This window comes from Fistularia commersonii, chromosome 1, assembly GCF_037954325.1.
Source record: "Fistularia commersonii isolate RoL2024-O1a breed Wild chromosome 1, RoL_Fcom_v1.0, whole genome shotgun sequence".
Classification (NCBI taxonomy): Eukaryota; Metazoa; Chordata; class Actinopteri; order Syngnathiformes; family Fistulariidae; genus Fistularia; species Fistularia commersonii.
Genome location: NC_141284.1, coordinates 2875265 through 2888618, shown reverse-complemented (window position 1 = coordinate 2888618; position 13354 = coordinate 2875265). Strand labels below are relative to the sequence as shown.

The following is a 13354-nucleotide window of genomic DNA, read 5'->3' as shown; positions in this document are numbered from 1 at the left end:
CACATGCAGGTAATATTTTAGACTTTTATTCTCGCAGATTTTGCTGAATTTTTTGAATGTTTTTTTTTAAATATTGTTTTATATATAAATAATATTTATTTATTTATTTAAAAAAAAAAAAATTCTGTTTATTTTTTTCCCGTATTTTCCCTTTTTATCATCTCTTTTCTTGCCGTTTCACATTTATCCCAAATTCCGTTTTTAGGTCATTCAAATCTGAGTCTTTCTGCCTGTTAGGAAAATTTATAATATTAAAAATTTATATATTCTTAATTTTCTTGCTCGTCATTTCTTGCTCTTTTCTTTGTAAGATTTTATTTTATCACATTATTTTATTTTGTGGCCGAAAGTAAGTTGTTTTTCACCAATCCTCTCTTTGTAGTGTCTTCGTGTGTGCGTGTGTGTGTGTGTGTGCGTGTGTGTGTTTGTGTGTGTGTGTGTCCGTCCTCCGTTGTGTTCATTAAAACAAAGATTTGTCTCCATTAATGAGCTTCGTTCCGACACAAAGAGCTGCCAGATCGCCCGGAGCAACGGACGGACGTTTGTGTGTGCGTGTGTGTGTACAGTGTGTGTGTGTGTGTGTGTGTGTGTGTGTGTGTGTAGCCCGTCAACACAAGCCTCAGTATCATGGCTGCCCCGCCGGCCAGGCGAGCTGCTGTTTGCCTCGGCGCAACTCCAGGGACAGTATAGAGGACGAGTCGCTGCCGAGGATTATACACACTTCAATTGGCCGCGGTGTGTGTGTGTCTGTGTGTGTGTGTGTGTGTGTGTGTGTCTGTGTGTGTGTGTGTGTGTGTCTACAGGCCGGGGGTCCTGGATTGTGGGTCGGTGGTTTTGTTTTCTTGGGTTCTCCTCAGGTTCTCCTCTGGTCATCAGGTGTTTTTAGCTTGATGACAAACCACAACCTCCACACGTCACGTTTACACAACTTGCACTCTGCGTCTACACAATGTTTGCACGATCGCCCGACAACGTCCACGCAATGAACACACGACAAACATTTGACAACGAATTCACAATGTACGCACAACATCCGCGTGACGTCAATGCCACTTCCACACAGCAGCCACACAAAATACACACAATGTCCGTTAAGTCCACACAATGTTCACACAAGTTCAACACAATGTCCGCTCAACATTCACACAACGGACACACAACAGACACACAACCTCCAAGCTGCGTTCACACAACAGACACACAACAGGCACACAACCTCCATACCACATTTCACACAACAGACACACATCCTTCACAATGCGTCCATGCAACGTCCACACAGCAGACACACAACAGACACACAAGCTCCACACCGCGTCCACACAACAGACACACAACAGACACACCACATCCACACAAAAGACACACAACCTCCACACCATGTCTATGCCACAGACACACAACAGACACACCACATTCACACAACAGACACACAACCTCCACACCATGTCTATGCCACAGACACACAACAGACACACAACGTCCACACAAATATCCACACATTCACACGAGGTTCACACAACTTCTAAAGAATGTCCACGCAACAAACACACAATATGCACTCAACATTGACACAATGTCTACACAATGAACACACAACTTCCAAAAGTCCACACAAAAAAAAACCCAACAAATTCACAACGCACACACAACGTTCACGCACATTCCAAACAATGTCCACACAAAGCACATAAAACAATCTGCACAACAAACACACAATGTCCACGCAACTTCAACACAATATCCGTAATAGGCTCCGCCCCCTTAATGAATGAATGAATGTTTTCGTTGTTCAACTAAAGTCTGTTTAAACGAGAAACAGGTTCCCACAAAGATGTTAGCAGGGTTAGCCGCTGCCGCCTTTGTTCTCTACCACACACACACACACACACACACACACACACACACACACACAGTAAATTATCCGACACGCTGAGCTGAGGTGGAGGGGAAAAAAAAAAAAGCAGTGCGGATCTGTTCATCTGTCCTTCAGACAACGCTGCACATTCATACAGCCCTTTATCTTCAGTGTGTGTGTGTGTGTGTGTGTGTGTGTGTGTGTGTGTGTGTGTGTGTGTGTGTGTGAAAAGGTGAGAGGAAGCAGCTAAAGGCTGAATGCGTCTGTATTCATTGGAACAAAGGGAATCTTCTGATGGGTGTTTTAGAGAGCAGGAAAGTGCCGCTGCCGTGTTTTTTGTGTGTGTGTGTGGAGACGCACACACGTGCACGCACGTGCAACTTAAACCCGTGCACGAGAACGCCAGATGACGTGACGGAACAGTGCTCTTTGTTGACGGAGGCTCGGCTCACGGTGTCAAAATGTGCAGAAACGCAAGCGTGGCTTTAAATCGAAATGGTCATAAATGATGTGAGATTTAAATGAAATTATAATGCATAAGAACTGATATATGACAAAATCAGAATTAGAATACTTTATTGATGTCTTTTTGTTGAAAGCAGCTCCTGTAGTAAGTAAGAATCTTAAAAAAAAAAGAATAAAAATAAAATGAATAGGTAAAGATCAAAATAAATCAGTAGAAATAAAGTGACAGGTATGTAAAAATATATATATAAAACGTATATACATGTGTATTTACAAGTATGTGATTATGGACAAACATTTGTATGGAAATGAAAACAAAAAGCCCGTTTTGTGTGAAATTGGCAAGAAAATATCTCGAAACTTTAAAAAAATGGTTTCATGGTTTCATGAGATGGTCATTAATTCATTCGTTCATTCATTTGTTTATTAATTCATTCGTTCATTCTTTCCTTTATTCATTCATTCGGTCATTCATTATTTTGTTGATTCATTTGTTCATTCATTCATTAATTCATTTATTTATTAATTCACCCATTATTCATTTGTTCATCCATTCATTTGTTCATTCATTCATTTGTTTATTCATTCATTCAATTGTTTATTCATTCATTCGTTCATTCATTAGTTTGTTGATTCATTTGTTCATTCATTCATTCATTTATTTATTAATTCACCCATTTATTCATTCGTTCATTCATTCATTTGTTTATTAATTCATTCGTTCATTCATTTGTTTATTCATTCATTCGGTCATTCATTAGTTTGTTGATCCATTTGTTCATTCATTCATTCATATATTCATTTATTTATTAATTCACCCATTTATTCATTTGTTCATTCAGTCATTCGTTCTCCACGCCATGGGAGCTGGAGCCAATCCCAGCTGTCATTGGGTGGGTGGGGGGTTCGCACTGGACCAATCACAGGCCCTCATATAGAGACATACAACCATCCATCCAATCATTTATTCATTCATTTATTCATTTATTCAAATAATAATAAAATAAAAAAAATAATCATTTAAAAATTGTTGTTGTAGAAGCCTCCGCTGCTGGTCAGCACTGGACGTGGACAGGAAATTGCGCACGTGCATGTGCACATGTGTGCACACACACGCACACACACACACACACACACCAAACTGTCTCCAGCGACACATCATACATGCACCAAACACACCTTGCAGTTCAGAGGTCGCTTCGACAGGCGTGCTCATGGGTAATGCAAACACACACACACACACACACACACACACACACAGATGTACGTTTGTGTACTTGTCATGAAAACATGGTGAGTGATGAAGTACTTGTGCACTGCAAAAAAAAAAAAAAAAAAGTCCCGAGCTGCATCTGCTACTCCAAGGAAACGGCACAGGGTTTTAAACGGAGTTTTTATGAAAAATAAGATTTTTATTTCGTAACACAAGTAAAAGTACGGAATTGAAAATGTGTTTGAAGTAAAAGTACCAGCAAAAGGCCATGAAAAGGAAACTCAGACGATATGCAGACGATGCAGTGATGATTTTCGTTAGGGAATAAATGTCAAAGTACTGAATACCATGAAAAATGTCAACAAATGCAACATATTCATGCTGATTTCATGATATTTTTCATTTTCAGGGAGTATTTATATGTATTTCTGTTCATTTCAGGGTTTCTTTTTTGGTCCTTTTTTCCTTTTCTTTGCTGATTTATTCTCTTGCTCGTTTTTTTAATGAAAATCAGTGATTTTTTTAGTGAAAATCAGCTTCTTCAGACCCAAAAACAAACTTTAAAGAAACGAAAAGAAAAATTACGCCGCGCAATCGAACATCGCCCGAGGGCCGAACGTGTCATCGGAGCAGAAAAACCCTTCGCACTTTAGCTCAAACCGCATCGGGGACGTGCCGGGCGCGTTTCCACGGCGATCACGGCGGCATAAAAACATGGGTGGGGATAATGGCGGACGTGAGCGATGGGACGCTAACTCGATTTTAGAATCACGCCTGCTGGACTCGGAGCACGTTAATAAATGTGTTGTTGTTCCGCTCGCTCGGTCATGTAACTGTATATGTGTGTGTGTGTGTGTGTGTGTGTGTGTGTGTGTGCACGTGCAGTCTCCCCTGATAACACAGTGATGCGAGACGTCTGAGTGGCCTCTATTGATCCGTTCGCGTGTTTGCATTTCTTTAGGATTAAAAACGTAGCATCACTCGGATCAATGACCGCTCTGTCTGTGTGTGTGTGTGTGTGTGTGTGTGTGTGTGTTGATGGTTTAAATGCATGCCAAAGTGATGAGATTGGGGGGGGACGTGCATGCGCTCACTTATCCTGCAGCGCATGAGCGACCGGCAACCAATATATCAAATCTCAAGTCATTTCCTATGTCAATAATTTTTTAAAAATGTATTTTTTATTTACTTTTGGTTCCGTGATTTTTTTTTGTTTTTTTCAGATTTTTCTGAGACATTCACGCTGATTTTTCCGCTACTGTTTTTTTGTTTATTTTTCAGATAATTTTTTTTTCTTTTATTCCTCCATTTATTATTTATACCACTTTCACGCAGTAGTTTGGAGGGGGCGGAGCCTAGCTCTGCTGTGATTGGCCGGGAGAGTCAGCTGTCAATCATCCAGATATTCACCCTCTTATTCAAACCGGCGGACGATTTCGTGTCTTCATGCTGATTATTTTTGGGCTGAGGGAGGAAGACGGAGAACCTGGAGAAAACCCAGGTTGGAGAACATGTAGAGAACTTAGGTAGAAGAAAGTAGCAGCTTAGCAGCTAATATTAGCGGCACCAAGAAAGAGATGACCTGAAAAACAAACAAACAACGAAATTAGCGAAGCAAGCTCAATGTTTTGAAGGTGAACGAGGGCTTTTATTCTGAAAGTCCCTCAGCAACAGTTTTTTCCACGCCGTTTCCCGTTAGCTGTCGTAAAAGCGCCACTCGACGTCCATATTTCCATCTTCGTCCGACTCAAAACAGGAAGTGTGCGGCCTCGCAAAACATGCAAATAAATATTTTTTAATATTCAAACTTGAAATATTTTTCCAGCGTTAATAAATGAAAGATCAGAAAAAAATTGACATTTTAAATGAATGGAGGAACATTCAAAATTGATTTTGCTGTTTTAATTATAATGATAATGAATAGTGAATAGATTAGAAAATAATTTGAATGAAAAAAAAACATGATAAGTTGAAAAAAATAAAAACAAAGCAAAAAAAAAAAAAAAGCATTACAAAATGGGGAATAAGAATATTTACAGTCCTGTCAAATCTGGCGAAAAAAAAAAAACAGTTTCAAAGTAAAACACATTCAAGTGACAAAGAGTAAAGTTGTAAAATTATTCTTTAATTATTCAAATACCGTACGATAAAAAGCTAAGATTTGAAGCCGAATGCTGCTGCCCCCTTCTGGCAGCGCCCGGAACTGCAGCCTGGAGGAGCCCAAGCTCTTCATTGTCACTTCGTCGTGATGTTAAACGTGCACGTGCACGCACGGCCCTGATCAATGCATCACATCCAACGGCCGAGGTGTGTGTGTGTGTGTGTGTGTGCACGTGCACTGTATGTTTACATGTAAAGCTCTGTCTCTTTGTGTTGGTGCAGCAGCTAAGTGGCTGCAATGTGTGTGCACATGTGTGTGTGTGTAGTCGTGATGTGCACTGGAGCATGTGTAAATATCAGAGGCTGGAGTGTGTGTGTGTGTGTGTGTGTGTGTGTGTGTGTCTATACGTCCTCTATAGGCGTCTGATGAGCCGCAGAGACGATCCCTCGCTCGCCCTCATTGTTCTTCATCCGTCTCGCTTTGGTGTTTTTGTCCTCTTTCATCCCTCTTTCTTTGCTGAAGTCCGTCGTTCCTCCTCCTCTCTTTCTCTTTTCGTCGACCTCCACTCCCGTCTTCTCCACCTCCGTCTCTCCGCTCAGCTTCTCTCTCTCTTTCGTGCTCTTTGTCGTTCTTTTTTTTCCAAGTTTTGCCGTCCGTCCTCCTCTCCTCCGTCCGTCTTTCTTTTCTTTCTTCCCTCTTGTCCTCCTCCTCTTCCTCTCGTCTCCTTTGTCTGTTTCATTCCCTCTACGTTTCTCTTCTTTTATTTCCTTCAGTTGTTCTTGGGTGTCCTTCACTCTCTCCTCTCTTGCCTCCTTCTTTCTTTTTGTCTCCTCCTTTCTCTTCTTTTCTTCCCTCCATCCTGTCATCTGTCCACATCCATATTTTCCTCTCTTTCTCCCCTTTCTTTCCTTTCCTTCTCTTTGTACTCCTCTCTTCTTCCCTTGTCTTTTGTCCTCCTGTCAACTCCTTTTTGTCCTCTTGTTTCTTAGTCATTGGTTTGAATTGGTTCGTTCTTCTTTGATGTGTCCTATCATGTGTCCCCTTTGAAGTGCCCTCTGTGATGTGTCCAATGAAGTGCCCCCTTTTGATGTATCCTCAATGGCATGTCCTGGAATGTGTCCCCTATGGCGTGTCCTCATGGATATGTCCAATGATATGTCTCCTCTGATGTGTCCCCTATAGGTGTCCTATAATATATGTGTGTCCTATGAAGTGTCCCCTTTGATCTATCCCCTGTGAAGTACCTTCTAAGATGTATGTGTCCACTGAAGTGATGTGATGCGTCCCCTATATGGTGCCCTCTAAGATGTGTGTCCTATGAAGTGTCCCCTTTGATGTGTCCCCTATCACATGTCCTTCTGGCACGCCCTTTGATGTGTCCTTTGTGAAGTGTCTTCTATGATGTGTCCCCTGTGAAGTGTCCCTTTTTGATGTATCCTATTTTGTATGTCCTGGAATGTGTCCCCTTCAAAGTGCCCTCTAAGATCTGTGTCTCTTATGAAGTTTCCCCTGTGATCCGTCCCCTGTGAAGTAGCTTCTTGGATGTGTCCCCTATAAAATGTACTATAATATATGTGTGGCCTATGAAGTGTCCCCTTTGATTTGTCCCCTGTGAAGTACCTTCTAAGATGTTTGTGTCCTATGAAGTGTCCCCTTTGATGTGTCCCCTATCACATGTCCTTCTGACATGTCCCCTGATGTGTCCTTTGTGAGGTGTCATCTATGATATGTCCCCTATGAAGTGCCCCCTTTGATATATCCTATATTACATGTGCTGGAATGTGTCCCCCTATAATGTGTCCCATTTGGAGTGTCCTCATGTGTGTCCCCTATGAAGTGCCTTCATAGATGTGTGTCTCCTATGAAGTTTCCCCTTTGATATGTCCTTCTACCCTGTGATGTGTCCCCTCTGAAGTGTCCTCTGTGATCCCTCCTTTCATGTGTCCTCTTTGATGTGTCCCTCGCTCTTCTTCTTCCTTTTCTTCCTCCCGTCCCTCCTCCTCACCTCTTTGTCTTGTCAGTCTTTGTCTTCCGTCTTTGTCTCCACCCCCTCCCTCCATCACGTCCAGTCGCCGTCCCCACTTTTCTTGCGAGTCCACCCGTCCAACACCTCCCTCGCCGTCGTTTTCGTCTTCTTGTCTTTTACCATCCCTCCTTCTCCCCCTCCTTTTCTCTCTCTCTTCTGCACTCTATCGCCTTTTGCTTCATCTCCTCTCCCGTCCTCCCGTCCTTTCTTTCCGTCCCCTCGTCTCCGTCCTTTCTTTCCGTCCCTTCGCTCCCTCGTTCCCCCCTTTGTCCTCCACTCCATCCCTCCGTCTCGTCCTGAGATATTGCCCCTGTGATGCGTTGTGACAGTGACGTTAATGGAAGCACTGTACATTTAACGACCTATATCTCCGGAAATTTCTCCGCTACTTCACACACACACACACACACACACACACACACACACACACACACACACAGGTCCGTACACCTGTAAACACAGAGGATGTGAGCGTTTTGTTGTTGTTTTTTTTCCCGCAAACGAGCAACGCGATTATTGGATCACATGTTTATGCGTTTGTGTGTGTGTGTGTGTGTGTGTGTGTGTGTGTGTGTGTGTGTGTGTGTGTGTGTGTTGGAGGACAAGTGTCATTTAGCTCAACACCGACTGTCAGTGCTGCCTGCACGTTGTGATATGATGGCGCGTCGACGCAACAACAAAAGCTTGGGGCGAGTGGGGGGTGTAAAGGTGGAGGGGGGATGGAGGGATGAGAGCTCGGCGGGGGGAGGAGGTGGAGGAGGAGGAGGAGGAGGAGGAGGAGGAGGAGGTGGAGGAAGAGGAGGGACGTGGATGTGAGGAGGCGAGACAAAGGGAAGAGGAAGACGAGGAGATCCCGTGTGAGATCCCGCTGAGAACGAAAGCAGCTCCTGTTTCAGCTGCTTCCGTTCACAGTAATCAGACACGACTCATGGAGGTTCTCGGTATTAGCGGGAGGTTCTTTGCGCTAGCAGGAGGTTCCTTCTGCTAGCTGGAGGTTCCTTCTGCTAGCTGGAGGTTCGCTCTGCTAGCTGGAGGTTCCTTCTGCTAGCTGGATGTTCTCTCTGCTAGCTGGAGGTTCCTTCTGCTAGCTGGAGGTTCCTTCTGCTAGCTGGAGGTTCCTTCTGCTAGCTGGAGGTTTGCTCTGCTAGCTGGAGGTTCCTTCTGCTAGCTGGAGGTTCGCTCTGCTAGCTGGAGGTGCTCTCTGCTAGCTGGAGGTCCGCCCTGCAAGCTGGAGGTTCGCTCTGCTAGCTGGAGGTTCCTTCTGCTAGCTGGATGTTCTCTCTGCTAGCTGGAGGTGCTCTCTGCTAGCTGGAGGTCCCCTCTGCTAGCTGGAGGTCCGCCCTGCAAACTGGAGGTTCGCTCTGCTAGCTGGAGGTTCGCTCTGCTAGCTGGAGGTTCGCTCTGCTAGCTGGAGGTTCCCTCTGCTAGCTGGAGGTTCGCTCTGCTAGCTGGAGGTTCCCTCTGCTAGCTGGAGGTTCCCTCTGCTAGCTGGAGGTTCGCTCTGCTAGCTGGAGGTTCCCTCTGCTAGCTGGAGGTTCGCTCTGCTAGCTGGAGGTTCCCTCTGCTAGCTGGAGGTTCCCTCTGCTAGCTGGAGGTTCGCTGTGTTAGCTGGAGGTTCCCTCTGCTAGCTGGAGGTTTGCTCTGCTAGCTGCAAGTTCTTTCTACTAGTTGAATGTTCTGTCCACAGGCTGAACGCTCTCTGCACTAGCTGGAGGTTCTTTGCGCTAGGTGGTGGTTCTTGCCATGACTTGGAGGTTCTCTCTGCTAGCTGAAAGTTCTTTCGGTCATTTTGAGTTGTGTCCATTAGCTGAAGGTTCTATGTGTTAGCTGAAGGTTCTTTCAGCGAGTTGGAAGTTGGGTCCATTAGCTGGAGGTTCTCTCTGTTAGCTGGAGGTTCTTTCGGCTAGTTGGAAGTTGTGTTCGCTAGCCGGAGGTTCACTCTGCTAGCTGGAGGCTCTTTCGGTCATTTGGAGTTGTGTCCATTAGCTGGAGGTTCCCTCTGCTAGCTGGAGGTTCACTCTGTTAGCTTGAAGTTCTCTACTAGCTGGAGGCTCTTGCTGTTTGCAGGAGGTTCTCTGCACTAGCTTGAAGTTTACTTTGTTCCCTGGAGTTCCTTTCTGCTAGCTGAAGGATCTTTGTGCTAGCTGGAGGTTCTCTGCAATAGGTGGCAGTTCACTCTGTAAGCTTGAAGTTATCTACTAGCTGAAGGCGCTCGCTTTTAGCAGGAGGTTCTCTGCACTAGCTGGAGGTTCTCTCTGCTAGCTGGAAGTTCTTTCTGCTAGTTGGAAGTTCTGTCCACTAGCTGGACATTTACTTTGTCAGCTGGAGGTTCTCTCTGCTAGCTGCAAGTTCTTTGTGCTAGGTGGAGGTTCTTGCCTTGACCTGCTAGTGGATGGAGCTCCACACGCTAGAGGTTCTCTGTTAACTGTAGCTTCTTTTTTTGCGAGCTGTAGGTTCTCTTTGCTAGCTGTAGCCAATGAACGTCACAAAACAAAGTTAACATGACAGGTGTTGTGCTATGCTAACGTCTAAGCTAACACCAGTTGAGCCGTCAATGGTTGCAGCGGGTCTATTCTTTCAAGGGTTCCCTCCGTGTTCTCCTGCCTGGGTTTCCTCCAGCATCTCCATCGTCAGAAGGTTCGCTGAAGGTTGGATGATTGACAGCTCACCTGGCCTGGTTAAGCCCCGCCCCTCAGCCCATGACAGCTGCAGGTTTTCTTTCATACGACATTAACTTGTTTTTGGTGGCTCCGTGTGTGTGCGCGCGCGTATGCATGTCCGTGTGTGTGTGTGTGTGTGTGTGTGTGTGTGTGTGTGTTCATGTGTGTTTGTGTCAAACAACCATTTAATGACATGTGAAGTTCTGACCCAAGCATGAACTCCACACTGACATTTTCAAGGTCTTTAGCCCGATGCATCCGTTAACTTGTGTGTGTGTGTGTGTGTTTGTGTGTGTGTCAAAGCAGCACTCCATGCTCACCCTGGGGGCGCAATCACACACACACTCGGATCCATTTGCGCGGACGAGACGAAGTAATATTTGAAGCTCCGACCTAATTTTCTGCTTTATTTCCTTTTTATTTATTTATTTTCCGCTTCTTCTTCTTCTTCTTCTGGACGCTCACGGCACTAAACATCGCGCACGTCTCTGTAATCCCGGGTCGGTCGCGTGTGAGCGGGGAATAAAAACTGTGCACGTTTCCAATAAATCGTACGGCGGCGTTGAAAGCTCCTCCCCGGACACAAAGATGGCCGCCGGATTAAATATGGATGGCTTGTTTTTATTATTGATGATAAAAAAATCCTGCATTAATTTTTAGTTTACCTCGTCAGCCCGGGGGGGGGGGTCCTGTTGTTGTTTTTGTATTAATTAATTATAACAGTGGTATATATATGTGTGTGTGTGTGTGTGTGTGTGTGTGTGTGTGTGTCCCTCAGGCACGGAGGCGGAGCTTCTGTCGGAAGCGGCGCCAATGGTGGTTTGGAGGCTAATCGACGCCATCGAGAAACACGGTGAGGAGAATATATGTGTGAAAAAATATAAAGTATAAATATATTTATATAGAAAAAACATTCAAATTTGTATCCATATATATGTTATTGTATATGTATATATATATATATATATATATATATACATATCATTTTTTTTCACATGATTATTTTTAAATGATTATTTTCATCTGTATCAATGTAAGAATCAGGGGTGCCATAAACACACTCACTTACTGTACAAACACACACACACACACACACATGTCCGATGTTAGTTGTTTGATGTTGGTTGTTAAATGCCGGACGTTCAATGTCAGATGTTTGATGTCAGACGTTGAATTTTTGAGTATTTGATGTTTGACGATTGATGTTGGACGTCTAATGTACAATAATTGATGTCAGATGTTTGATGTTTGATAGATGTCAGACGTTTGATATTAGATTTTTGAGTTCAGACCTTTGATGTTTGATGTTGGATGCCCGACGTTTGATGTTTGATATCAGATGATTGATGTTGGACATTTAATGTCAGACATTTGATGTCTGACAATTGATTTTGTACGTCTAATGTCAAATAATTGATGTCACATGTTTGATGTTTGACGTTGAATTCTTGAGTATTTGATGTTTGACAGTTGTCAGATGTCTGTAGGATGTTGGATGTTTGATATCAAATGATTGGGGTTGGACATTTAATGTCAGACGTTTGACGTCTGGCAGTTGATATTGGACGTCTAATGTCAAATAATTGATGTCAGATGTTTGATATTTGACAGTCAGATGTTTGATTTTGGGTTTTTGATGTCAGACGTTTGATGTCGGATGTTTGATACCAGATGTTTGATGTTGGACAGTTGATGTCAGACATTAGATATCAGATGTTCCACGTTGGTTGTTTGACGTCTCTCTGACTGTTTGAGGTTTGACGGCCACTATTTCAACTTTGTCATCGGCCGTTTGATCTCCTTACTTTGATCTCCAAGGCACCGGCTTACCGATCAAAGATCAATCACTGATTGCGACTCTCTGGTTGTCGCCGTTTGTGTTCAAACACAGGTCCGAGCGGCGAGTCTCCGTATCCCGTCCCCGCGACCTCCGCCGGACCCGCCCAGCTCCGGCAGGCTCTGGACTCAGGTGTGTGTGTGTGTGTGTACTCATAAATAAATGGATTTTTAATGTGATTTTTTTTTCCCCCTATTGGAAGCCCAGGGTGGGGAAAAAAAAAAAAAAAAAAGTTGACAAAGTTTGAGCTGCTGAATTTCCGTTCTGGCGCCACCAGGGCGCGCTCACACTCCGCACTTTATTTTGGGAAAGGAGGACGAGGAGGAGGGGGAGGAAATTAGATTTTGGCTGAGTTGCGAACGGGAGGGAGCGCCGCTCGACTCCGGGCGGCAGCGATGATGTCATCAGCCCCCCCTCCGATTTATTTTTACATTTTATTTATGTATTTTTTTCTGACCGGAACCAGAACCAGAACCGGCTCAGACCGGCTCCAGCGGCGGTGCTGGTGGTGCTGGTGTGTATCCGCAAATTCAGAACACCTGGGTTGGTTTTCCAAGAAAACAACAAATGAGGGGAAATGCTAGAAATAAACATAAATAAATTATTCCTGAATATATAAACAGAAATTGATGTTTAAATTATCCAAAAAAAAAAGAAAGAAAAGAAATAAAAACATACAAAAATAGAAATGGAAAGAGATATCGGAAAATATGACGGTGATAATTAGGAGCCGATTGGATCGGGGAAGAGTCAGGTGTGTGTGTGTGTGTGTGTGTGTGTGTGTGTGTGTGTGTGTGTGTGTGTGTGTGTGTGTGTGTGTGTGTGTGTGTGTGTGTGTGCGCTGATTTGGGACGATGTCCCGTTGTCATGGCGCTGATATAACCGGATGCTGTATGAAGAGCAGACTGATCCATTTATTTTTTTAAAAATATTATTTCTATTTGTTTATTTTCAAATATTTTGTAGCTCCAATACTTTGAAGATTTTATCATATTCTTAATATAATTAAATTTAATTTTTTGGTACAATTTTCTCCTCCCTGCATTCTCCCTAAAAACTCCTCAATCATATTCTCCATTTCACTTCCTGATTGATTTCCGAATATTTATCCTTTAACTCTTATAACTAAAAAAAAATAAAACAAAAAACACATTTCCAGCTCATGTCTTTTTTAATATCCCTGCGGCTGTTTTT

General features: G+C 43.7%; 1 protein-coding gene across 1 annotated transcript in view; it reads left to right on the top strand.

The window, feature by feature from the left end:
• Nucleotides 1–13354, top strand: part of LOC147237107 (phosphatidylinositol 3-kinase regulatory subunit alpha-like) — a 36557-nt gene that overhangs the window by 21098 nt on the left and 2105 nt on the right. Inside the window, exons 2-3 of the mRNA XM_086144207.1 lie at nt 11102–11176; nt 12215–12292. Of these exons, the coding sequence (XP_086000333.1) occupies nt 11102–11176; nt 12215–12292 (153 nt within the window). The remainder of the gene's footprint in view (nt 1–11101; nt 11177–12214; nt 12293–13354) is intronic.